This window comes from Pseudophryne corroboree, chromosome 2, assembly GCF_028390025.1.
Source record: "Pseudophryne corroboree isolate aPseCor3 chromosome 2, aPseCor3.hap2, whole genome shotgun sequence".
NCBI lineage: Eukaryota > Metazoa > Chordata > Amphibia > Anura > Myobatrachidae > Pseudophryne > Pseudophryne corroboree.
Genome location: NC_086445.1, coordinates 118,190,219 through 118,217,469, shown reverse-complemented (window position 1 = coordinate 118,217,469; position 27,251 = coordinate 118,190,219). Strand labels below are relative to the sequence as shown.

The window sequence follows — 27,251 nt, the reverse complement described above, 5'->3', positions numbered from 1 at the left end:
TAACCTAAGGGCAAGATCCATACCAGCCACACCAATCACACCGTATAAATTGTGATAAACTACCCAGTTAACAGTATGAACAACAACATAGCCTCGGGTCAACCGATAAACTATAACATAACCCCTTATGTAAGCAATAACTATAAACAAGTCTTGCAGAAGAAGTCCGCACATAGGACGGGCGCCCAGCATCCTCTACGGACTACGAGAAATAGATTTACCGGTAAGTAAAATCTTATTTTCTCTAACGTCCTTGAGGATGCTGGGACTCCGTAAGGACCATGGGGATTATACCAAAGCTCCCAAACGGGCGGGAGAGTGCGGATGACTCTGCAGCACCGATTGAGCAAACAGGAGGTCCTCCTCAGCCAGGGTATCAAACTTATAGAACTTTGCAAAGGTGTTTGACCCCGACCAAGTAGCTGCTCGGCACAACTGTAATGCCGAGACCCCTCGGGCAGCCGCCCAAGAAGAGCCCACCTTCCTAGTGGAATGGGCCTTAACCGATTTAGGCAATGGTAATCCTGCCGTAGAATGCGCCTGCTGAATCGTGTTACAGATCCAGCGAGCAATAGTCTGCTTTGAAGCAGTAGCGCCAACCTTGTTGGCCGCATACAGAACAAACAGAGCTTCAGTCTTCCTGATCCTAGCCGTTCTGGTCACATAAATCTTCAAAGCCCTGACCACATCCAGGGACTCGGAATCCTCCAAGTCCCGTGTAGCCACAGGCACGACAATAGGTTGGTTCACATGAAAAGATGAGACCACTTTTGGCAGAAATTGAGGACGAGTCCTCAACTCTGCCCTATCCACGTGAAAAACCAAGTATGGGCTTTTATGCGATAAAGCCGCCAATTCTGAAACACGCCTTGCCGAAGCTAATGCCAACAGCATGATCACTTTCCACGTGAGGTATTTCAACTCCACTGTTTTGAGTGGTTCAAACCAAGGTGACTTGAGGAAACGTAACACCACGGCGCCACCGGAGGTACAAAGGGAGGCTGAATATGCAACACTCTTCACAAAAGTCTGTACTTCAGGAAGAGAGGCCAATTCTCTTTGAAAGAAAATGGATAAGGCCGAAATTTGGACCTTTATGGACCCTAATTTTAGGCCCAAATTCACTCCTGTTTGAAGGAAGTGAAGTAGACGGCCCAAATGGAACTCCTCCGTAGGAGAAACTCTGGCCTCACACCAAGAAACATATTTTCGCCATATACGGTGATAATGTTTCAACGTCACGTCTTTCCTAGCCTTGATCAGCGTAGGAATGACCTCCTACGGAATCACTTTTTCCGCTAGGATCCGGCGTTCAACCGCCATGCCGTCAAACGCAGCCGCAGTAAGTCTTGGAACAGACAGGGCCCCTGCTGCAGCAGGTCCTGCCTTAGAGGAAGAGGCCACGGATCTTCTGTGAGCAACTCTTGCAGCTCCGGATACCAAGTCCTCCTTGGCCAATCTGGAACAATGAGGATTGTTCTGACCCTGCATATTCTTATTATTCTCAACACCTTGGGTATGAGAGGAAGAGGAGGAAACACATAGACCAATCTGAACACCCAAGGTGTCACCAGAGCGTCTACCGCTACCGCCTGAGGGTCCCTTGACCTAGCGCAATACCGCTTTAGCTTTTTGTTGAGACGGGATGCCATCATGTCTATTTGAGGCAGTCCCCACCGACCCGTGATCTGTGCGAAGACTTCTTGATGAAGTCCCCACTCTCCCGGATGCAGGTCGTACCTGCTGAGGAAGTCCGGCCCCCAGTTGTCCACCCCCGGGATGAACACTGCAGGGCGTTTTATATATGGCCCTCAACTCCAGGACGTTGATGTGGAGACAAGTCTCTAGATTTGACCAGAGACCTTGGAAATTTCTTCCCAGTGTGACTGCTCCCCAGCCTCGGAGGCGAGCGTCCGTGGTCACCAGGACCCAGTCCTGAAAGCCGAACCTGCGACCCTCTAGTAGGTGAGCACTGTGCAGCCACCACAGGAGAGATACCCTAGTCCTGGGAGACAGGGTGATCCTTTGATGCAATTGTAAATGGGACCCGGACCACTTGTCCAAGAGGTCCCATTGAAAAGTCCTCGCATGGAACCTGCCGAAAGGGATGGCCTCATATGAAGCCACCATCTTCCCCAGAACCCGTGTGCAATGATGCACTGAAACCTTTTTTGGCTTTAATAGGTTCCTGACCAGGGCTATGAGCTCCTGAACCTTTTCGATCGGAAGAAAAACCTTTTTCTGGTCTGTGTCTAGAATTGGGGCCCAAAAAGGTCAGACGCGTTGTAGGGACTAGCTGGGACTTCGGTATATTGAGATTTCAGCCGTGTAACTGCAACGTCTTCATGGACAGAGACACGCTGTCCAGCAACTTCTCCAGAGATCTCGCCTTTATGAGGAGATCGTCCAAGTATGGGATAATTGTGACACCCTGCCTGCGCAGGAGCACCATCATTTCCGCCATTACCTTGGTGAAAAATCTCGGGGCCGTGGAAAGTATAAACGGCAACGTCTGAAATTGGTAGTGACAGTCCTGCACTGCAAATCTCAGGAAAGCCTGGTGAGGGGGGAATATCGGAACATGAAGGTAAGCATCCTTTATGTCCAGGGACACCATCCAATCCCCCCCCTCCAGGCTGGCGATGACCGCCCTGAGTGATTCCATTTTGAACTTGAACCTCTTAAAGTACAGGTTCAGGGATTTTAGGTTTAAAATGGGTCTGACCGAACCGTCTGGTTTCGGGACCACAAACAGGGTTGAGTAATATCCCTCTCCTTGCTGGAGTTGAGGAACTGTGACAATCACCTGTTGAATATACAATTTTTGGATTGCTGCCAACACTAGCTCCCTCTCTGACGGGGAAGCCGGCAGAACCGATTTGAAAAACCGGCGAGGAGGCTAGTCTTCGAATTCCAGCCTGTATCCCTGAGAAACAATCTCTAATGCCCATGGATCCAACTGCGAGTGAACCCAGACGTGGCTGAAAAATCGAAGACGAGCCCCCACTAGATCTGCCTCCCCCCGGGAAGCCCCAGCGTCATGCGGTGGACTTTGCAGAAGCAGGGGAGGACTTCTGCTCCTGGGAACTAGCTGTGTGCAGCTTTTTTCCCCTTGCCTTTTCCTCTGGCAACAAAGGACGATCCCCGTACCTTCTTGCTCTTATTGGAACGAAAGGACTGCATTTGATAATGAGGTGCCTTTTTTGTATGCTGCGGGGGGACATAAGATAAGAAATTCGACTTACCAGCCGTAGCAGTAGAGACAAGGTCCGAGAGGCCGACTCCAAACAACTCCTCCCCTTTGTAAGGCAAGGACTCCATATGCCGCTTTGAATCGGCATCTCCCGTCCACTGTCGGGTCCACAAGAGCTGCCTAGCAGAAATAGACATAGCGTTTATTCTAGAGCTTAATAAACAAATGTCTCTTTGAGCATCTCTCATATACAAGGCAGCATCTCTGATATGCTCTATGGTCATTAAAATGGCATCCCTATCTAAGGTGTCAATCTCCGTAGATAAGGAAACTGCCCATGCCACAACAGCACTACAAACCCAGGCCGACGCCATAGCCGGTCTAACAATAGTACCTGAATGAGTGTAAATGTGCTTCATGGTAATTTCCTGCCTGCGATCAGCAGGATCCTTGAGGGAAGCCGTATCCTGAGAAGGCAATGCCACCTTTTTGGATAAGCGTGTCAGCGCCTTGTCTACTTTAGGCGAAGATTCCCATTGTATCCTATCCGTTTGTGGAAAAGGATACGCCATAAGAATCCTTTTGGGAACTTGTGGTCTCCTATCTGGAGATTCCCAATTATTTTCGCATAATTCGCTCAGCTCAAATGAGGACAGAAAGGTGACCTCAGGCTTTTTCCCTTTATACGTGTGTACCCTCGTGTCAGGTACAGGGGGTTCCTCAGTAATATGCAAAACCTCTTTAATGGCAATAATCATGTACCGAATACCTTTTGCCACCCTCGGCTGTAATTTTGCATCTTCATAGTCGACACTAGAGTCAGTATCCGTGTCGGTATCTGTGTAATCGATCTGGGATATGGTGCGCTTCTGAGACCCCGAAGGTCCTGGCGCCACAGGGACAGGCATGGTCTGGCTACCTGACTGATCCCTAGCTTCAGCCTTGTCTAACCTTTTATGCAATAGATTGACATTTGCATTTAAGACATTCAGCATATCCACCCATTCCGGTGTCGGCGTTGCCGACGGCGACATGACATTCAAGCACTCCCCCTCCACATTAAGCGAGCCTTCCTCGTCAAACATGTCGACACACGCGTACCGACACTTCACACACACACAGGGAAACTCTTTTCTGAAGACAGTATCCACTTTAAGGCCCTTTGGAGAGAGAGAGAGAGAGAGAGTATGCCAGCACACACCCCAGCGCTATACCCCTGGAAAAAAAAACACAGAATGCCCTTTTCCAGAAGCGCCGAGTAGTAATAAAACACCAATTATGTACCCCCCCCCCCCTCTCCTTCAAACCCCCTTTCACCGTGTGTAAAGCAGGGGAGAGTCCGGGGAGCTTCCTCTCAGCGGTGCTGTGTAGAGAAAATGGCGCTGGTGAGTGCAGAGGGAGAAGCCCCGCCCCCTCGGCGGCGGGCTTCTGTCCCACTCAAAGTTATTAAAAAATGGTGGGGGCTTTTTTATATACATGTACAGTGCCCACCTGTACATGTATATTGTCTTTTGCCATAAGAGAGGTGTTATATTGCTGCCCAGGGCGCCCCCCCCCCTGCGCCCTGCACCCTTACAGTGACCGGAGTGTGTGAGGTGTATGGGAGCAATGACGCACAGCTGCAGTGCTGTGCGTTACCTCAGTGAAGCTCTGAAGGCTTCTGCCGCCTGAGACGTCTTCTGACTTAGTTTCTTCTGGCTCTGTGAGGAGAACGGCGGCGCGGCTCTGAGAGTAAACGCCCAGGACGAACCTGTGTTCACCCCCTCTGGAGCTAATGGTGTCCAGTACCCGAGGAAACAGAGCCTATCATTTATGTAGGTCTGCCCTTCTCTCCTCAGTCCCTCGATGCAGGGAGCATGTTGCCAGCAGTGCTCCCTGTAAAAATATAGAAAAAATCCAAACAAAAATGCTTTCTAGGCAGAGAACTCAGGGGAGCTCCCTGAAGTGCACCCATTTCCCTCTGGGCACAGTGTAAAAACTGAGGTCTGGAGGAGGGGCATAGAGGGAGGAGCCAGCACACCCAGAATCCAAAGCTTTCTTAAAGTGCCCCATCTCCTGCGGAGCCCGTCTATTCCCCATGGTCCTTACGGAGTCCCAGCATCCTCAAGGACGTTAGAGAAAATAAGAATTTACTCACCGGTAATTCTATTTCTCGTAGTCCGTAGTGGATGCTGGGTACTCCGTAAGGACCATGGGGTATAGACGGGCTCCGCAGGAGACTGGGCACTCTTAAAAGAAAGATTAGGTACTATATCTGGTGTGCACTGGCTCCTCCCTCTATGCCCCTCCTCCAGACCTTAGTTAGGGAAACTGTGCCCGGAAGAGCTGACATTACTAGGAAAGGATTTGGAATCCAGGGTAAGACTCATACCAGCCACACCAATCACACCGTACAACTCGTGATAACTATACCCAGTTAACAGTATGAACAATAACTGAGCCTCTCTCAACAGATGGCTCATACAATAACCCTTTAGTTAAGCAATAACTATATACATGTATTGCAGAGAGTCCGCACTTGGGACGGGCTCCAAGCATCCACTACGGACTACGAGAAATAGAATTACCGGTGAGTAAATTCTTATTTTCTCTGACGTCCTAGTGGATGCTGGGTACTCCGTAAGGACCATGGGGATTATACCAAAGCTCCCAAACAGGCGGGAGAGTGCGGATGACTCTGCAGCACCGAATGAGCAAACTCAAGGTCCTCCTCAGCCAGGGTATCAAACTTGTAGAATTTTGCAAAGTGTTTGAACCCGACCAAGTAGCAGCTCGGCAAAGTTGTAAAGCCGAGACCCCTCGGGCAGCCGCCCAAGAAGAGCCCACCTTCCTCGTGGAATGGGCTTTCACTGATTTAGGATGCGGCAGTCCAGCCGCAGAATGTGCAAGCTGAATCGTGCTACAGATCCAGCGAGCAATAGTCTGCTTTGAAGCAGGAGCACCCAGCTTTTTGGGTGCATGCAGGATAAATAGCGAGTCAGTTTTTCTGACTCTAGCCGTCCTGGAAACAAAGTTTCAGGGCCCGGACTACGTCCAGCAACTTGGAATCCTCCAAGTCCCTAGTAGCCGCAGGCACCACAATAGGTTGGTTCAAATGAAACGATGATACCACCTTAGGGAGAAATTGGGGACGAGTCCTCCATTCTGCCCTTTCCATATGGAAGATCAGATATGGGCTTTTACATGACAAAGCCGCCAATTCTGACACACGCCTAGTCCAAGCTAAGGCCAAAAGCATGACCACTTTCCACGTGAGATATTTTAGCTCCACGTTCTTAAGTGGCTATAACCAGTGGGATTTTAGGAATCCAACACACGTTAAGATCCCAAGGTGCCACTGGAGGCACAAAAGGGGCTGAATATGCAGCACCCCTGTAACAACGTCCGAACTTCAGGCAGTGAAGCCAGTTCTTTTTGAGAGAAAAAGGGATAGGGCCGAAATCTTGGCCTTTCTGGATCCTAATTTTAGGCCCATAGTCATTCCTGACTGTAGGAAGTGCAGGAATCGACCCCCCTGGAATTTCTCTGTAGGGCCTTCCCGGCCACACACCAAGCAACCTATTTTCGCCATATACAGTGAAAAAGTCTTGCTGTCACGTCTTTCCTAGCCTTTATCAGCGTAGGAATAACTGCATCCGGAATGCCCTTTTCCGCTAGGATCCGGCATTCAACCGCCATGCCGTCCAACGCAGCCGCGGTAAGTCTTGGATCAGACAGGGTCCCTGTTGCAACATGTCCTGACTGAGAGGCAGAGGCCATGGGTCCTCTGAGAGCATTTCTTGCAGTTCCGGGTACCGAGTCCTTCTTGGCCAATCCGGAGCAAAGAATATTGTCCACACTCCTCCGTTTATTACAATTCTCAGCCCTTGGGTCTGAGAGGAAGAGGAGGGAATATATAGACCGACTGGAACACCCACGGTGTAACTAGTGCGACCACAGTTATCGCCTGAGAGTCCCTTGACCCAACGTAAAACCTTTTTTATCTTTTTATTGAGGTGGGACGCCATGTAGTCACCTGAGGCAGTTTCCATCAATTTGCAAAACTGCGTGAAGACTTCCTGATGAAGTCACCACTTTCCCGGGTGGAGGTCGTGTCCACTCCCGGAATGAACACTGCTGACAGTGCGCTTACTTGATTCTCCGCCCAGCGAATAATTCTGGTGGCTTCTACCCTCGCCACCCTGCTCCTTGTGCCGCCCTGGCGGTTTACATGAGCCCCTGCGGTCTGACTGGATCAGAACCGGTTGGTCGCGAAGCAGGAACTCCGCTTGACTTAGGGCGTTGTATATGGCCCTTAGTTCCAGGATATTGATGTGAAGGCAAATCTGTTGGCTTGACCACAAAACTTGGAATTTTCTTCCCTGTGTAACTGCCCCCCACCCTCGGAGGCTTGCATCCGTGGTCACCAGGACCCAGACCTGAATGCCGAATCTGCGGCCCTCGAGAAGGTGAGCACTCCGCAGCCACCACAGGAGAGACACCCTGGCCCTGGGGAATAGGGTGATTAACCGATGCATCTGAAGATGTGATCCGGACCACTTGTCCAGTAAGTTCCATTGTCCTTGCATGGAACCAGCCGATGGGGATGGCCTCGTATGATGCCATCATCCTTCCCAGGACTCGAGTGCAGTGATGCACTGAGACCTGTTTTGGTTTTCAATGGATTCCTGACCAGTGTCATGAGCTCCTGAGCTCTCTCTATCGGGAGATAAACCCTCTTCTGGTCTGTGTCTAGGATCATGCCTAGGCGAGGCAGATGAGCTGTAGGAACCAACTGCGACTTCGGAATATGTAGAATCCAGTCGTGTTGCCGTTTCACTTCCAGAGAAGGTGATACGCTGTCCAGCAACTGCTCTCTTGATCTCGCTTTTATGAGGAGATCATCCAAGTATGTGATAATAGTGACACCTTGCTTCCGCAGGAGCACCATCATATCCGCCATTACCTGGGTGAAATTGGTAATGACAATCCCGTACCGCAATTCTGAGGTACGCCTGATGAGGTGGATAAATGGGGACACGAAGGTATGCATCCCTTATGTCCCGATTCATTTCAGGCTTGCAATGACCGCTCTTAGCGATTCCATCTTGAACCTGAACCTTTTCAGGTATATGTTCAGGGATTTTAATACAATATGGGTCTAACCGAACCGTCTGGTTTCGGGATTATAACATGGTCGAATAATAACACCCTCTTGTTGAAGGAGGGGACCCTTGACCACTACCTGTTGAAGATACAATTTACGAATTGCAGTTAACACTGGCTCCCTCTCTTGGGGGGAAGCCCGCCGGGTCCTCGGTGAGGGGGCATCTTCTCACAGTCCAGCCTGTATCCCTGCAATACAATTTCTATTGCCCAGGGATCTAACAGGGAGTGAACCCACTTGTGGCTGAACTTACGAAGGCGTGTCCCCACCGGGCCTAGCTCCGCCTGTGGAGTCCCAGCGACATGCGGTGGATTTTTGTAGAGGCCGGAGAGGACTTCTGTTCCTGGGGACTAGCTGTGTTGTACAGCTTCTTTCCTCTGCCCGGCTCTGACAAGAAAGGACGCACCTCAGACTTTCTTGTTTCTTTATTCGAAAAGCTGCATTTAATAATGTCGTGCTTTCCTAGGCTGTGCAGGAATATAAGGCAAAAATAAGAATTTACTTACCGATAATTCTATTTCTCGTAGTCCGTAGTGGATGCTGGGGACTCCGTCAGGACCATGGGGATTAGCGGCTCCGCAGGAGACAGGGCACAAAAGTAAAAGCTTTAGGATCAGGTGGTGTGCACTGGCTCCACCCCCTATGACCCTCCTCCAAGCCTCAGTTAGGATACTGTGCCCGGACGAGCGTACACAATAAGGAAGGATTTTGAATCCCGGGTAAGACTCATACCAGCCACACCAATCACACTGTACAACCTGTGATCTGAACCCAGTTAACAGCATGATAACAGCGGAGCATCTGAAAAGATGGCTCACAACAATAATAACCCGATTTTTGTAACCATAACTATGTACAAGTATTGCAGACAATCCGCACTTGGGATGGGCGCCCAGCATCCACTACGGACTACGAGAAATAGAATTATCGGTAAGTAAATTCTTATTTTCTCTGACGTCCTAAGTGGATGCTGGGGACTCCGTCAGGACCATGGGGATTATACCAAAGCTCCCAAACGGGCGGGAGAGTGCGGATGACTCTGCAGCACCGAATGAGAGAACTCCAGGTCCTCCTCAGTCAGGGTGTGCCCCTGACCAAGTATCAGCTCGGCAAAGTTGTAAAGCCGAGACCCCTCGGGCAGCCGCCCAAGATGAGCCCACCTTCCTTGTGGAATGGGCATTTACATATTTTGGCTGTGGCAGGCCTGCCACAGAATGTGCAAGCTGAATTGTACTACACATCCAACTAGCAATCGTCTGCTTAGAAGCAAGAGCACCCAGTTTGTTGGGTGCATACAGGATAACAGCAAGTCAGTTTTCCTGACTCCAGCCGTCCTGGAAACTATATTTTCAGGGCCCTGACAACATCTAGCAACTTGGAGTCCTCCAAGTCCCTAGTAGCCGCAGGTACCACAATAATCTGGTTCGGGTGAAACACTGACACCACCTTAGGGAGAAACTGGGGATGAGTCCGCAGCTCTGCCCTGTCCGAATGGACAATCAGATATGGGCTTTTTTGAGACAAACGCCGCCAATTCTGACACTCGCCTGGCCGAGGCCAGGGCCAACAGCATGGTCACTTTCCCTGTGAGATATTTCAAATCCACAGATTTGAGCGGTTTAAACCAATGTGATTTTAGGAATCCCAGAACTACGTTGAGATCCCACAGTGCCACTGGAGGCACAAAAGGTGGTTGTATATGCAGTACTCCCTTGACAAACTTCTGGACTTCAGGAACTGAAGCCAATTCTTTCTGGAAGAAAATCGACAGGGCCGAAATTTGAACCTTAATGGACCCCAATTTGAGGCCCATAGACACTCCTGTTTGCAGGAAATGCAGGAAACGACCGAGTTGAAATTTCTTCATGGGGCCTTCCTGGCCTCACACCACGCAACATATTTTCGCCACATGTGGTGATAATGTTGTGCGGTCACCTCCTTCCTGGCTTTGACCAGGGTAGGAATGACCTCTTCCGGAATGCCTTTTTCCCTTAGGATCCGGCGTTCAACCGCCATGCCGTCAACGCAGCCGCGGTAAGTCTTGGAACAGACATGGTACTTGCTGAAGCAAGTCCCTTCTTAGCGGCAGAGGCCATGAGTCCTCTGTGAGCATCTCTTGAAGTTCCGGGTACCAAGTCCTTCTTGGCCAATCCGGAGCCACGAGTATAGTTCTTACTCCTCTACGTCTTATAATTCTCAATACCTTGGGTATGAGAAGCAGAGGAGGGAAGACATACACCGACTGGTACACCCACGGTGTTACCAGAACGTCCACAGCTATTGCCTGAGGGTCTTTTGACCTGGCGCAATACTTGTCCAGTTTTTTGTTCAGGCGGGACGCCATCATGTCCACCTTTGGTCTTTTCCAACGGTTCACAATCATGTGGAAGACTTCCCGATGAAGTCCCCACTCTCCCGGGTGGAGGTTGTGCCTGCTGAGGAAGTCTGCTTCCCAGTTGTCCACTCCCGGAATGAACACTGCTGACAGTGCTATCACATGATTTTCCGCCCAGCGAAAATTCCTTGCAGTTTCTGCCATTGCCCTCCTGCTTCTTGTGCCGCCCTGTCTGTTTATGTGGGCGACTGCCGTGATGTTGTCCCACTGGATCAATACCGGCTGACCTTGAAGCAGAGGTCTTGCTAAGCTTAGAGCATTGTAAATTGCCCTTAGCTGCAGTATATTTATGTGGAGAAAAATCTCCAGACTTGATCACACTCCCTGGAAATTTTTTCCCTGTGTGACTGCTCCCCAGCCTCTCAGGCTGGCCTCCGTGGTCACCAGCATCCAATCCTGAATGCCGAATCTGCGGCCCTCTAGAAGATGAGCACTCTGTAACCACCACAGGAGAGACACCCTTGTCCTTGGAGATAGGGTTATCCGCTGATGCATCTGAAAATGCGATCCGGACCATTTGTCCAGCAGATCCCACTGAAAAGTTCTTGCGTGAAATCTGCCGAATGGAATCGCTTCGTAATAAGCCACCATTTTTCCCAGGACTCTTGTGCAATGATGCACTGACACTTTTCCTGGTTTTAGGAGGTTCCTGACTAGCTCAGATAACTCCCTGGCTTTCTCCTCCGGGAGAAACACCTTTTTCTGGACTGTGTCCAGAACCATCCCTAGGAACAGCAGACGTGTCGTCGGAAACGGCTGCGATTTTGGATATTTAGAATCCACCCGTGCTGTCGTAGAACTACTTGAGATAGTGCTACTCCGACTTCCAACTGTTCTCTGGACCTTGCCCTTATCAGGAGATCGTCCAAGTAAGGGATAATTAAGACGCCTTTTCTTTGAAGAAGAATCATCATTTCGGCCATTACTTTGGTAAAGACCCGGGGTGCCGTGGACAATCCAAACGGCAGCGTCTGAAACTGATAGTGACAGTTCCGTACCACGAACCTGAGGTACCCTTGGTGAGAAGGGCAATTTGGGACATGGAGGTAAGCATCCTTGATGTCCAGGGACACCATATAGTCCCCTTCTTCCTGGTTCGCTATCACTGCTCTGAGTGACTCCATCTTGATTTGAACCTTTGTATGTAAGTGTTCAAAGATTTCCCATTTAGAATAGGTCTCACCGAGCCGTCTGGCTTCAGTACGACAATATAGTGTGGAATAATACCCCTTTCCTTGTTGTAGGAGGGGTACTTTGATTATCACCTGCTGGGAATACAGCTTGTGAATTGTTTCCAATACTGCCTCCCTGTCGGAGGAAGACGTTGGTAAAGCAGACATCAGGAGCCTGCGAGGGGGAGACGTCTCGAATCTCCAGTCTGTACCCCTGGGATACTACTTGTATGATCCAGGGGTCCACTTGCGAGTGAGCCCACTACGCGCTGAAACTCTTGAGACGACCCCCCACCGCACTTGAGTCCGCTTGTACGGCCCCAGCGTCTTGCTGAGGACTTGGCAGAAGCTGTGGAGGGCTTCTGTTCCTGGGAATGGGCTGCCTGCTGCAGTCTTCTTCCCTTTCCTCTATCCCTGGGCAGATATGACTGGCCTTTTGCCCGCTTGCCCTTATGGGGACGAAAGGACTGAGGCTGAAAAGACGGTGTCTTTTTCTGCTGAGATGTGATTTGGGGTAAAAAAGGTGGATTTTCCAGCTGTTGCCGAGGCCACCAGGTCCGATGGACCGACCCCAAATAACTCCTCCCCTTTATACGGCAATACTTCCATGTGCCGTTTGGAATCTGCATCACCTGACCACTGTCGTGTCCATAAACATCTTCTGGCAGATATGGACATCGCACTTACTCTTGATGCCAGAGTGCAAATATCCCTCTGTGCATCTCGCATATATAGAAATGCATCCTTTAAATGCTCTATAGTCAATAAAATACTGTCCCTGTCAAGGGTATCAATATTTTCAGTCAGGGAATCCGACCAAGCCACCCCAGCGCTGCACATCCAGGCTGAGGCGATCGCTGGTCGCAGTATAACACCAGTATGTGTGTATATACCTTTTTAGGATATTTTCCAGCCTCTCAGCTGGCTCCTTGAGGGCGGCCCTATCTGGAGACGGTACCGCCACTTGTTTTGATAAGCGTGTGAGCGCCTTATCCACCCTAAAGGGTGTTTCCCAACGCGCCCTAACTTCTGGCGGGAAAGGGTATACCGCCAATAATTTTCTATCGGGGGAAACCCACGCATCATCACACACTTCATTTAATTTATCTGATTCAGGAAAAACTACAGGTAGTTTTTTCACACCCCACATAATACCCTTCTTGTGGTACTTGTAGTATCAGAAATATGTAACACCTCCTTCATTGCCCTTAACATGTAACGTGTGGCCCAAAAGGAAAATACGTTTGTTTCTTCACCGTCGACACTGGAGTCAGTGTCCGTGTCTGTGTCTGTGTCGACCGACTGAGGTAAATGAGCGTTTTACAGCCCCTGACGGTGTTTGAGACGCCTGGACAGGTACTAATTTGTTTGCCGGCCGTCTCATGTCGTCAACCGACCTTGCAGCGTGTTGACATTATCACGTAATTCCTTAAATAAGCCATCCATTCCGGTGTCGACTCCCTAGAGAGTGACATCACCATTTCAGGCAATTGCTCCGCCTCCTCACCAACATCGTCCTCATACATGTCGACACACACGTACCGACACACAGCGCACACACAGGGAATGCTCTGATAGAGGACAGGACCCCACTAGCCCTTTGGGGAGACAGAGGGAGAGTTTGCCAGCACACACCAAAAACGCTATAATTATACAGGGACAACCTTTATATAAGTGTTTTTCCCTTATAGCATTTTAATATATATATATATACATATCGCCAAATAAGTGCCCCCCCTCTCTGTTTTAACCCTGTTTCTGTAGTGCAGTGCAGGGGAGAGCCTGGGAGCCTTCCCACCAGCATTTCTGTGAGGGAAAATGGCGCTGTGTGCTGAGGAGAATAGGCCCCGCCCCCTTTTCGGCGGGCTTCTTCTCCCGTTTTTTTGAGACCTGGCAGGGGTTAAATACATCCAAATAGCCCCCAGGGGCTATATGTGATGTATTTTTAGCTAGAATAAGGTACTATCATTGCTGCCCAGGGCGCACCCCCCCCAGCGCCCTGCACCCTCAGTGACCGCTGCTATGAAGTGTGCTGACAACAATGGCGCACAGCTGCAGTGCTGTGCGCTACCTTATGAAGACTGAAGAGTCTTCTGCCGCCGTTTCTGGACCTTCACTTTTCGGCATCTGCAAGGGGGGTCGGCGGCGCGGCTCCGGGACGAACCCCAGGGTGAGACCTGTGTTCCGACTCCCTCTGGAGCTAATGGTGTCCAGTAGCCTAAGAAGCCAATCCATCCTGCACGCAGGTGAGTTCACTTCTCTCCCCTAAGTCCCTCGTAGCAGTGAGCCTGTTGCCAGCAGGACTCACTGAAAATAAAAAACCTAACAAACTTTTACTCTAAGCAGCTCTTTAGGAGAGCCACCTAGATTGCACCCTTCTCGGCCGGGCACAAAAATCTAACTGAGGCTTGGAGGAGGGTCATAGGGGGAGGAGCCAGTGCACACCACCTGATCCTAAAGCTTTTACTTTTGTGCCCTGTCTCCTGCGGAGCCGCTAATCCCCATGGTCCTGACGGAGTCCCCAGCATCCACTTAGGACGTCCGAGAAATATCAGAATTACCAGCTATAGCTGTGGAGACCAGGCCCGAGAACCTTTCTCCACACAATCCTCAGCCTTCCATATGCCTCTTAAGTCGGCATCATCTGTCCAATGTATATTCTACAGGACACGTCAAGCAGAAATCGACATAGCTTTTATCTCTAGGACCCAGTATACTAATGTCCCTTTGGGCATGCTTTATAATTATATATCTATCACTTAAGACAGCATCTTAAAATATTTATATGCATACTAGGGTCTCAATCTCTGCTGATAAGGTACCTGTCCACGCTGCCACAGCGCTATAAACCCATGCCGACACAATCGCCGGTCTGGGTAGTATACTAGAATGTGCACACTATCTGCAGGATCCCTGAGAATAGCTAGTGCAAACAGGACACCCAAGGGGAAGATTCTCAACACATCCTGGCCCTAGTGGGGAAAGGATACAGCCTGAGAATTCTCTTGTGGGAAGCTGCCGTCTCTTGTCTGGAGATTCCCGCTCTTAATCCTCATGAGAGGAGGGAAATTTACCTCAGCATTCTTCCCCTTAACATGTGTACTCTCGTGTCAGGGACAGATGAGTCATCAGTGATATGCAAATCATCTTTTATTCCAATAATCATATATTGAATATCTTTTAGCCCTCTTGGCTGTAACTTTGCATTATCGTAGTCGACAGTGGAGTTAAACTCTGTGTCGATACTTTGTTATTTTGGATAGTGAACATAGAGAGACTCTGAAGGACTCTGTGACATAGGGACAGACCAGGGTAGATTTCATCTGTTCCCTAACCTTTTGTGCAATAATTTTACCTCAGCACTTACACATATCCAAACAGGTGTCGGCGTTGTCGACGGACACACCCTCCCACACACATATCCGCTCTATCACCTCCTTAGAGGAGCCTTTTACCTCAGACATGTCGACACACGCGTGTCGACACACGCGTACCGACACACCACACACACAGGGGATGCTCTATTTGAAGACAGTTCCCCCACCAGGCCCTTTGGAGAGACAGAGAGAGAGTATGCCAGCACACACCACAGCGCTATATAATACAGGGATGTACACTATACGGAGTGATTTTTCCCCTATAGCAGCATATATACACAGTTTTGCGCCTAAATTTATGTGCCCCCCCTCTTTTTTACCCTTTGTGTACCAGGATACTACAGGGGAGAGCCTGGGGAGCTTCCTTCCAGCTGAGCTGTGAAGAGAAAATGGCGCCAGTGTGCTGAGGAAGAAGGCCCGGCCCCCTCAGCGGCGGGCTTCTGTCCTTTTATGTACTTTAATGGCGGGGGTTAATGCACATATACAGGTTATCAGACTGTATTATGTGCTTTTCGCCAAGTAAGGTAATCTAATTGCTGCCTAGGGCGCCCCCCCCCCCCTCCCCAGCGCCCTGCACCCATCAGTGACCGGAGTGTGTGGTGTGCTAAGGGAGCAATGGCGCACAGCTGCAGTGCTGTGCGCTACCTTAATGAAGACCGGAGTCTTCAGCCGCCGATTTTCATCTTCTCTTCGTTCTTCTGGCTCTGCAAGGGGGACAGCGGCGCGGCTCCGGGACCGGACGACCGAGAACTGGGCCTGTGTTCGATCCCTCTGGAGCTAATGGTGTCCAGTAGACTTAGAAGCCCAAGCTAGCTGCAAGCAGGTAGGTTCGGTTCTCTCCCCTCAGTCCCACGTAGCAGTGAGTCTGTTGCCAGCAGATCTCACTGAAAATAAAAAACCTAACAAATACTTTCTTTTCTAGGAAGCTCAGGAGAGCCCCTAGGGTGCATCCAGCTCTGGCCGGGCACACATACTAACTGAGGTCTGGAGGAGGGGCATAGAGGGAGGAGCCAGTGCACACCAGATATAGTACCTAATCTTTCTTTTAAGAGTGCCCAGTCTCCTGCGGAGCCCGTCTATACCCCATGGTCCTTACGGAGTACCCAGCATCCACTAGGACGTCAGAGAAAAGTTGTTTACTATCTAAGCCAGGCAATTCCTTATCAGATTAATAATCGGACAGTGAGATTTGATAGCATGTCTAGCCTTATTGCTGGCTGTATTAAAACAGTTAGTACAAATAATTTTGATACACAGATTTTTCTTGTGTGTTTTAAGAGTATTTTCTCGCAGCATGGAAAATAGGATTTTGGTACTTACCAGGTAAATCCTTTTCTTTGAATCCATAGGGGGCACTGGAGTACTCTTGGGATATGGACGGTGTTAGCAAGGACAGGGCACTGAATATTCAAATTTCAGTAACTCTCCTCCCCTCCATACTCCCAGAATACCTCAGTGTTTTTTCCTGAGGCGAACAGGATAGAGAGGATGAACAATGGTGAATTACCTATAACATTATAACATAACGGACAACAATAAAGTTGACACATAACGTTACTGACAACTAACCAGTTGACACCATAACCGATAAATCGGTGAGAATGTGTTACCATAAGATTCACTGAACTTACCACAACCAGGTAAAACTGCTCTGGGTGGGCGTCCAGTGCCCCCTATGGATTCAAAGAAAAGGATTTACCTAGTAAGTACCAAAATCCTATTTTCTTTTTCATCCACTAGGGGTCACTGGAGTACTCTTGGGACGTACCAAAGCTTCCCCTGTGGGCGGGAGAGCTGTTTGGCACCTTTAACACTAAGCGGCCAAAGCTAGATGCTGATGCCGCAAACGTATCAAACTTGTAAAAGCGCACAAACGTGTGCACTGATGACCATGTAGCCGCACGGCAAAGCTGCGTCGTAGAAGCTCCACGACCAGCTGGCCATGAAGTTCCCCCAGAACGCGTGGAATGAGCTGTTACCGATGTAGGCGGCTGTAACCTAGCCTGAAGGTAAGCCTGACGTATGGTCAGTTTTATCCATCTGGATAAGGTCTGCTTAGAAGCTGGCCAACTTATCTTGGCAGCATCATAGAGAACAAATAACGTATCCGTCTTACGAACTGTAGACGGTCTGGATACCGAAACGCGTAGGGCGCATACCACATCCAAAGTTCCAGAATCGTCCGTTAACACAGGAACTGCCATTGGTTGATTGATGTGAAAAGATGACACTACCTTTGGTAAGAAAGCGGGATTCGTCCGCAATTCCGCTCTGTCATCATGGAACACCAAAGACGGTGGCTTGCATAACAAGGCACCCAATCTGAAACACGCCTAGCTGAAGCTAAGGCTAGGAGAAAAATTGTTTTCCAAGTGAGAAACTTAATATCCACTTGTTGTAAGTGTTCAAAATATGAAGACTAAAAAATCTAAAACCAGATTCAAGTCCCATGGCGCTGAAGGCGGAATGAATGGAGACTGTACTCTGAGGACACCTTGAAGAAAGGTGTGTACAGACAGCAATAGAGCCAATAGTCTTTGAAAGTAAATTGACAAAACAGATACCTGCACCTTTAGTGTAGATCAACGCAGTCCTCCATCTAACCCCGTCTGTAAAAATAACAAAAGACGGGATAACTTGAAAGATGACGTCGGAAACATCCGAGCGTCACACCAACCTATATAGGCACGCCAAATCCTGTAATAACGAGCTGCCGTAACTGGCTTACTAGCACGTAACATGGTTGATGGAATGCCCTCTCTTCTTAAGAGGGCGGTCTCAACAGCCACCCCGTCAAACGCAGCCGCGCTAAATCGGGGTAAAGGAATGGACTCTGGTGTAACAGGTCCGGACGTAGCGGGAGCGGCCAAGGATCGTCTGCGAGTAGCCCGTGAAGATCCGAGAACCAAGCTCTCCGAGGCCAATGAGGCGCCACTTGTATGACTGTGGCATACTCTCGTTTGATCCGTTTTAGCAACAGAGGGAGCAGCGGAAACAGATACATGAGGCTGTACGGCCACGCGATTGTGAGAGCATCCATCGCCACTGCCTTTGGATCTCGCGTTCTGGACACATACTGGGGCGTTTGGTGATTGTGGCAAGATGTCATCAGGTCCACTTGAGGGTAACCCCACCTCTGGACCAACATGTGAAACACTTCTGGATTTAATGCCCATTCTCTTGGATGAAAATCCCGACGGCGGAGATAATCCGCCTCCCAGTTGTCCACTCCCGGAATGAACACTGCCGACAATATCACTTGGTGATGCTCGGGCCAATTGAGGATTCAAGCTACTTCCCGCATGGCCATGCAGCTTCTCGTTCCTCATTGTTTGTTGATGTACGCGACCGCCGTCGCGTTGTCTGACTACACTTGGACAACCTGAGACCGAAGCATGTGCACTGCTTGTCGTAGCGCATTGTAAATTGCCCGGAGTTCTAGGACATTTATAGACAGCAATCTTTCGTGATCCGCCCAGAGACCCTGGAGCTGACAATTTTGAACTACAGCTCCTCTGAGACCTGCGTCCGTCTTTAGAATTAACCAATTCCAGATGCCGAACTGTCTCCCTGCTGTTAGTGTACTTTGAGCCACCAGAGTAGAGAGACTCTGGCTCGTGGAAACAACCTCATCCTCTGGTGAATCTGCAGATGCGAGCCCGACCACTGTGCGAGCACTACTAGTTGAAAAGGACGCGAGTGAAATCTTCCGAACTGAAGCACTTCGAAAGCCGCCACCATTGTGCCGAACAGGCGAATGCACAAATGTACCGAGACAGTGCGAGGCTTGAGCACCAATTGTACCAGATGACTTTCTGTTCTGGTAGGTAAATTCTTTGATCTACCATATTGAGAATCATCCCTAGGAATTGAAATCGTTGAGACGGAAGCAGATGTGATTTCTTGAAGTTAACAATCCAACCGTGCCGAACTAGTACATTGTACGTTAGCAACGCATGTTGGAGGAGCATCCGTTGAGACGGAGCTTTGATGAGCAGAACGTCCAAGTACAGAACTATTATTACTCCCAGGGATCTGAGATGAGCTATCATCAGAGACATCACTTTGGTGAATACCCGAGGCGCTGACTAGAGGCCAAACGGTAGAACCTGAAACTGATAAGGGTTCTGCCGTATCGCAAACCGCAAGAACCTCTGATGAGGTGGCCAAATCGGAATATGTAAGTACGCATCCTTGAGATCCAGCGCAATCATGAATTCCTGTGGCTCTAAACCTGCAATTACTGACCGCAGAGATTCCATCTTGAATCTGTAGTAAGTGACGTACTGATTGAGGCCCTTTAAGTTCAATATTGGCCTGACCAAGCCATCCGGCTTTGGTACCACAAACAGACTGGAATAATAACCCTGACCTTGTCGGTGTACAGGGACCTGAATCAAAACTGCTGAATCCAGCAGAGACTGAATGGAAATTTGCAGAACCGCCCTCTTGTCGTCCGACACAGGCAGTCCTGTCTTGGGCAGAGGCGGTAAGACAGTCGAACTCTATATTGTAACCTTTTAACACTAAATTGCGTATCCACCCATCTGTGGATGTCTGGAACCACGCCAAATGGAACATCTGAAGGCGCACTCCCACAACTGGAGATCCGAGAAGGGTTGGGAGCCCGTCATGCCACTGGCTTGTCGGTGACCTTAGCGTCCTGATTACAGGTGTTGGTTTGTTGAAAACCACGTCCTCGACCTCGTCTACCAGGCGTGGCTGTTCCTCTACCACGGCCTCGAAAGGGCTGAGGTCTAAAGGATTTGAACGCCGGGCCAGAGTAGTTCCGTCTAGGTACCGTTGGAGGCAATGGTAGTAAAACAGACTTCCCTCCCGTGACCTCAGAAATCCATTTGTCCAATGCCGGACCAAACAACTTCTCGCCACCGTAAGGTAACGCCTCTATACATCTCTTAACCTCTGCCTCCGCTTGCCAAGACCGCAGCCAGAGAGCTCGTCGTGCCGTAACTAGCGACGTTGAAATGCGAGAAGTGAGCTGGCAGACGTCAGTAGAAGCTGAACCTAGATGCTCAGCATAGTCACAGATGTGATCTGTGAGAAGTATAAGGTGATCATCATGTAGACCAGACTTGTGTTTCGGTATCCATACCATTAGCGCCTTAGTTACCCAAATGGCAATCAAACCAGGTCTAAGCAACACTCCTGCTGCTGTATACATGGACTTTAGCATAGCTTCTAGTTTACGCTCTGACGGGTCTTGAAGCGTAGTAGCAGTTGTTACTGGAATGTTAATATTTTTAGTAAGTTTAGACACAGACGAATCCACCATTGACGGATTCCCCCATGTAGATGTTACAAACTCTGGAAATGAACAACTAGTCTTAAATCTGCGAGGTATAGAAAACCGGTTATCTGTTTTTTTCCGTGTTTCTACTAACATCTTATTAAGAGATTCCGAAACCGGAAGACACACCGGAGCTCTGTTTCGTCTAGTAAATACTACCCCATCAGGCATTAGAGTTTCTTCAGTCTCTGTAAACTTCAGAGACTGACGCACCGCCCTGGTGAAATTAACACTGCCCGGCTGTTAATATCCCCACTATCTTGCGCAGTGAGGTTTTGCTGGCGCCTTACCTATTATGTAACCAGACAAATTCCATGACTCAGTAAACGTGTCTAATAGTCCCCCACACGGCGGGCGGCAGCGTGACTGACCGCCCCGTTCAGAAATACCTTTTTGTCAGGCTTCTCCAGCAAGACGTTCTGCAGCACTGCTGAAGTTATGTGCTCATGGGCTCTGACGGGGCTTCTCGATCAAGTTCCGACTAGTCCTTTCTGCAGCCTCAGCTGAAGGTAGCTGAGCTGCTTGTGGCTGTGAGGGGGCTCTATTGTGAGGCCCGACACGCCAAGAGCTGCACGCAGCAGCTTCTGTAATCCCGGACCCATAGCTTTTGTGTAAGCTGGGAAAGGATTGTAAATAGAAAAAAGTATAAAAAATAAAAATAAAACAATCTAAAAGTAGAATATGTGGAGGAGCTCCACACTTTGTGCTCCTATCCATGTGAGCACCGAAAAAACACTGAGGTATTCTGGGAGTATGGAGGGGAGGAGAGTTACTGAAATTTGAATATTCAGTGCCCTGTCCTTGCTAACACCGTCCATATCCCAAAAGTACTCCAGTGACCCCTAGTGGATGAAAAAGAAACACCTTTTTCCTTTGCTGCTAATAAAGCCTCACGATCGTAACATCTACCAGCAAATTTTGCATTCATACTATCCATTTGTCGTCACTACAAATCCTCCAGACACAGAGGAGTTGGGAAAATAGAAAGTCCCATATGTATACTTTTTGGATGAAAGCTCGGCTTAACAAATAGTGACGTAGAGGGACCAACACCATTCTTTTGTATCCTCACATCTAATGGGCCCTGCACACTGCGCCGCCGAGCTGCCCGACGGCGGATACGGCCAACCCGACAGCGGATACGGCCGACCCGGCGGCGGGGGGGCAGTGACTGGGGGAGTGAAGTTTCTTCATCCCCCCCGTCACCCGGCTCCATAGCAGTGGAGATCGTCCATATTGGCCTGCATGCACAAGCGACAGGGCACCAGCGATGAACGAGCGCGGGGCCGTGCATCGTTCATCGCTGGTGCCTCCATACTGAAAGATGAATGCTCTCTCGTTCATTAATGAACAAGATCGTTCATATCTTTCACTCATGTCGTCCAGTGTGTAGGGCCTATAAGAGATCAATAGCATTTTTATCAATCTTGAATGTTAACTGGACAGGACTACTGCTCTTATTTTGTTTGTTAATTATCGAACACAAAGATTCTCTGCTACCACTCCAAAACAGAATCAGGTCTATAACGAGAATAACCGATGACATGTTTAGTAATTTCAGGGGTCAGAAAATATGTAATTCTCAACAGCAACCATGTAGGCGTTGGCATACGATGGGAACACCGTTGACCCCATCGCACACTAGCAAGTAATGGTGTCCACCATAATAGAAGTAACTCCTAGTAAGTACCATTTCAAGTGACTCTCAGAACAAAAAAATTCACATCTGGACCAACAGTGACAATTATCCATAATGAAACGCTTAGGGCAGGCCTGGCCAACCTGCGGCTCTCCAAATGTTGTGAAACTACAAGTTCCAGCATGCCCTGCTACAGTTTTGCTATCAGGGAATGCTAAAACTGTGTCGGGGCATGCTGGGATGTGTATTTTCACAACAGCTGGAGAGCCACAGGTTGGCCAGGCCTGGCTTAGGGGCATTAATGCCTCCACCGTGGGGAATACATGTAAACAATGAGTTAACATCTATACTGCAAAGTAAACGATCATCTGGAACACTGCCTAAGTCATTTAAATCCAACAAAATGATGTTGTATCCTTCAACACAAATCTAGAACACTGAATACACAGCTCTAAATAGGTATCCAGGCATACAGAAACCGGCTGAAAGATAGAACCACGAGCTGAGATAATCGGTCTCCCGGGAGGGTGTACTAGACTCTTATGCACCTTCGGCAGTGTATAAAGAAGTGGTTTAACCAGAAAATCCGTGGTTAACAACTTGGCCACTTCTGTTAGTATAATTCCCTCATCAACAGCATGTAATATATAAAAGGAATCTTTTTTAAAAAAAAGACAGAAGTAGGATTTGAATCAAGCAGTTTGTAGGGAGACACATCAGACCGTTAATAATTATATTATTTTATTTATATAGCGCTCTTTCTCCAGTTGTCGGCCTCTCTCAGCCTTATAAGCAGCAAGGTCTTGTACAACAATTGAGCCACCCTTATGACATGGTTTTTTTTCTGACCTGAAATCACTAAACATATCTATTATTCTCGTTATATAGCCAACATGATTCTATTATGGACTGGTAGCAGAGAATCTTTCTGTTTGATTATTCACAGACAAAATAAGAGCAGTAGTCCTGTCAAGTTAACACAGGGGTCTGCGAGCGGAAATGTGTCTTCCCGCAAATGAACACGCACAAACGCAGCAACAATTCAGTTACTCCACCAGGCGCCATCTAGTTGCTGCCATGGGGGAATAAAATTATTTCCCCCTATATGCCTATAATTGTAAAGTACTTTTCAAAAACATCAGAACAAGATCAAATAAAGTCTCATAGGAACAGTTTCAATCTGAAATTATGACTGAGTCCCTGTGGAAACTGGGTGCCCAAATCATAGATCTAGAGCACAGGTTCTCAAACTCGGTCCTCAGGACCCCACACAGTGCATGTTTTGCAGGTCTCCTCACAGAATCGCAAGTGAAATAATTAGCTCCACCTGTGGACCTTTTAAAATGTGCCAGTGAGTAATAATTAATACACCTGTGCACCTGCTGGGTTACCTGCAAAACATGCACTGTGTGGGGTCCTGAGGACCGAGTTTGAGAAGCACTGATCTAGAGCATTTCGCACTTGGCAAATCTGATTTCTTCACCATTTGTTCTCCAGTTTTCCTGTATAGTGGCAATACCACAAAAATCTTTTATTTGAGAGGTAAAACACTGATCCGATTCCTTAAAGTGAGCTGAAAACTTTATTTTTAATATTCCCGGTATGTTCTGCTAAATGAACCTTTACCTGTCTAGTGGAATTCCCAATAAAACTAAGATTGCTAGCATAGACTACAAATAAACTCCGGTATTTTCATCTATTTCCAACTTTAAATATCTCCTCTTACTTGTATCAAACACGCTGGACACATACCACAGCTCTCACATCCATAAAAAGCCCTTATTTCTGAGATACTATTGATAGATAATGGTGGCCCTACGCGTTAGTAGACCGATGTTTCAGAACCATATATGCATGTCTTTCTACGGCCATTTAATTCTTGCAAAGAAGATCGGAGAAGCCCCTTCACCACCAATCCTGAGCACACAACTACAACCCCATGCCAGCTGTATTTAGTTCATATTGCCAGTTCTCACCTTGCCTCATGAGCATGAGCTGGTGCTCATGTCGTGCCGCTTCCATCTCCGCCTCCAATTTCTCTTTAGCTTCTCTGATGTTTCTTTCAACTTGCTCTTTCTGCTGTTTCTCCATCTCAAATAGTGCTTTCCATCTTGAGGAGTATTCAAATTCAAATGTCCCTGGCTGAGCAAACCGTGGTGGCTCCTCCCTTTCCCTGAAAATATACACCCATATCGAATAAGCAATGATTTAAAGGTCTATGCTACTTTGCCAGGGTTAACAGTGCAAGAGAGCTTTTCTCTATCAGTTTGCAATATACACTTTGTAGGAGAACTTAGCTCCTGCACCTCCAGTATTTTGTGGCCCAGCTGTACTTTGTCTACTGCCATGCTACTTCGTTCTAGTACTTTTAAACATTTATCCCCTAAATAAAAATGTAAAAAAATAAAAATTTACTCACCGGTAATTCTATTTCTCGTAGTCCGTAGTGAATGCTGGGAACTCCGTAAGGACCATGGGGAATAGACGGCTCCGCAGGAGACTGGGCACATCTAAAGAAAGATTTAGGACTATCTGGTGTGCACTGGCTCCTCCCCCTATGACCCTCCTCCAAGCCTCAGTAAGGACACTGTGCCCGGAAGAGCTGACACAATAAGGAAGGATTTTGAATCCCGGGTAAGACTCATACCAGCCACACCAATCCCACGTATAACTCGTGATAGGAACCCCGGTTAACAGTATGATAACAAAAGGAGCCTCTGAACAGATGGCTCGCAATAATAACCCGATTTGTGTAACAATAACTATTTACAAGTATTGCAGACAATCCGCACTTGGGATGGGCGCCCAGCATCCACTACGGACTACGAGAAATAGAATTACCGGTGAGTAAATTCTTATTTTCTCTGACGTCCTAGTGGATGCTGGGAACTCCGTAAGGACCATGGGGATTATACCAAAGCTCCCAAACGGGCGGGAGAGTGCGGACGACTCTGCAACACCGAATGAGAGAACTCCAGGTCCTCCTCAGCCAGGGTATCAAATTTGTAGAATTTTGCAAACGTGTTTGCCCCTGACCAAGTAGCAGCTCGGCAAAGTTGTAAAGCCTAGACCCCTCGGGTAGCCGCCCAAGATGAGCCCACCTTCCATGTGGAATGGGCTTTTACAGATTTAGGCTGCGGTAGTCCCACCGCAGAATGCGCCAGCTGAATAGTGCTACAAATCCAGCGCACGATAGTCTGCTTAGAAGCAGGAGCACCCAGTTTGTTGGGTGCATACAGGATAAACAGCGAGTCAGTTTTCCTGACTCCAGCCGTCCTGGAAACATAAATTTTCAGGGCCCTGACTACGTCCAGTAACTTGGAATCCTCCAAGTTCCCAGCAGCCGCAGGCACCACAATAGGCTGGTTCAAGTGAAACGCTGATACCACCTTCGGGAGAAACTGAGGACGAGTCCTCAATTCTGCCCTATCCATATGGAAAACAGATAAGGGCTTTTATAAGACAAAGCCGCCAATTCTGACACACGCCTGGCCGAAGCCAGGGCCAACAGCATGACCACTTTCCACGTGAGATATTTCACATCCACAGTCTTAAATGGTTCAAACCAATGTGATTTCAGGAACTCCAAAACCACATTGAGATCCCAAGGTGCCACTGGGTGCACAAAAGGAGGCTGAATATGCAGAACTCCCTTGACAAAAGTCTGAACTTCAGGCAGGGAAGCCAGTTCTTTCTGGAAGAAAATCGACAGGGCCGAAATCTGGACCTTAATTGACCCCAATTTGAGGCCCAACGTCACCCCTGCTTGTAGGAAATGCAGGAATCGCCCCAGTTGAAATTCCTCCGTTGGGGCCTTCCTGGCCTCACACCAAGCAACATATTTTCGCCAATGTGGTGATAATGTTTTGCGGTGACATCCTTCCCGACTTTGATCAGGGTAGGGATGACTTCCTCCAGAATACCCTTTTCCTTCAGGATTCGGTGTTCAACCGCCATGCCGTCAAACGCAGCCGCGGTAAGTCTTGGAACAGACAGGGCCCCTGCTGCAGCAGGTCCTGTCTGAGCGGCAGAGGCCAAGGGTCCTCTGAAAGCATCTCTTGAAGTTCCGGGTACCAAGCTCTTCTTGGCCAATCCGGAACCACGAGTATAGTTTTCACTCCTCGCCTTCGTATTACCTTGGGAATGAGAGGCAGAGGAGGAAACACAAACCGACTGGTACACCCACGGTGTTACTAGAGCGTCCACAGCGATCGCCTGAGGGTCCCTTGACCTGGCGCAATTCCACCTGTGGTCTTTCCCACCGGTTTACCAGTATTTGGAAGACTTCTGGATGAAGTCCCCATTCTCCCGGGTGGAGGTCGTGCCTGCTGAGGAAGTCTGCTTCCCAGCTGTCCACTCCCGGAATGAACACTGCTATCAGTGCTAACACATGATTTTCCGCCCATCGGAGAATCCTTGTGGCTTCTGCCATTGCCCTCCTGCTTCTTGTGCCGCCCTGTCTGTTTACATGGGCGACCGCCGTGATGTTGTCTGATTGGATCAGTACCGGCTGGTTCTGAAGCAGGGGCCTTGCTTGGCTTAGGGCATTGTAAATGGCCCTTAGCTCCAGAATATTTATGTGAAGCGAAATCTCCTGATTTGACCACAGTCCTTGGAAATTTCTTCCCTGTGTGACTGCCCCCCAGCCCCGAAGGCTGGCATCCGTGGTCACCAGGACCCAGTCCTGTATTCCGAATCTGCGGCCCTCTAGTAGATGAGCCCTCTGCAGCCACCACAGCAGCGACACCCTGGTCCTTGCCGACAGGGTTATCCGCTGTTGCATCTGGAGATGGGACCCGGACCATTTGTCCAACAGGTCCCACTGGAAAGTCCTTGTGTGGAACCTTCCGAATGGAATTGCTTCGTACGAAGCTACCATTTTTCCCAGGACTCGTGTGCATTGATGTACCGACACCTGTCCCGGTTTTAGGAGGTCTCTGACTAGAGATGACAACTCCTCGGCTTTTTCCACTGGATGAAACACTTTTTTCTGGTCTGTGTCCAGAATCATTCCCAGGAAC

The 27,251-nt window shown here is 48.8% G+C and overlaps 1 protein-coding gene across 4 annotated transcripts in view; it reads right to left on the bottom strand.

Moving 5' to 3' along the window:
- The window catches only part of PSPC1 (paraspeckle component 1), a 377,392-nt gene that overhangs the window by 259,252 nt on the left and 90,889 nt on the right, over nucleotides 1-27,251 (bottom strand). For all 4 annotated transcript variants that reach the window (XR_010203527.1, XM_063951654.1, XM_063951657.1 and 1 more), the window contains exon 4: nucleotides 24,207-24,403. Coding sequence is in view for 3 of the 4 variants with exons in the window: in XM_063951654.1 (XP_063807724.1) it covers nucleotides 24,207-24,403 (197 nt within the window). In the remaining variant the exon portion in view is untranslated. The remainder of the gene's footprint in view (nucleotides 1-24,206; nucleotides 24,404-27,251) is intronic.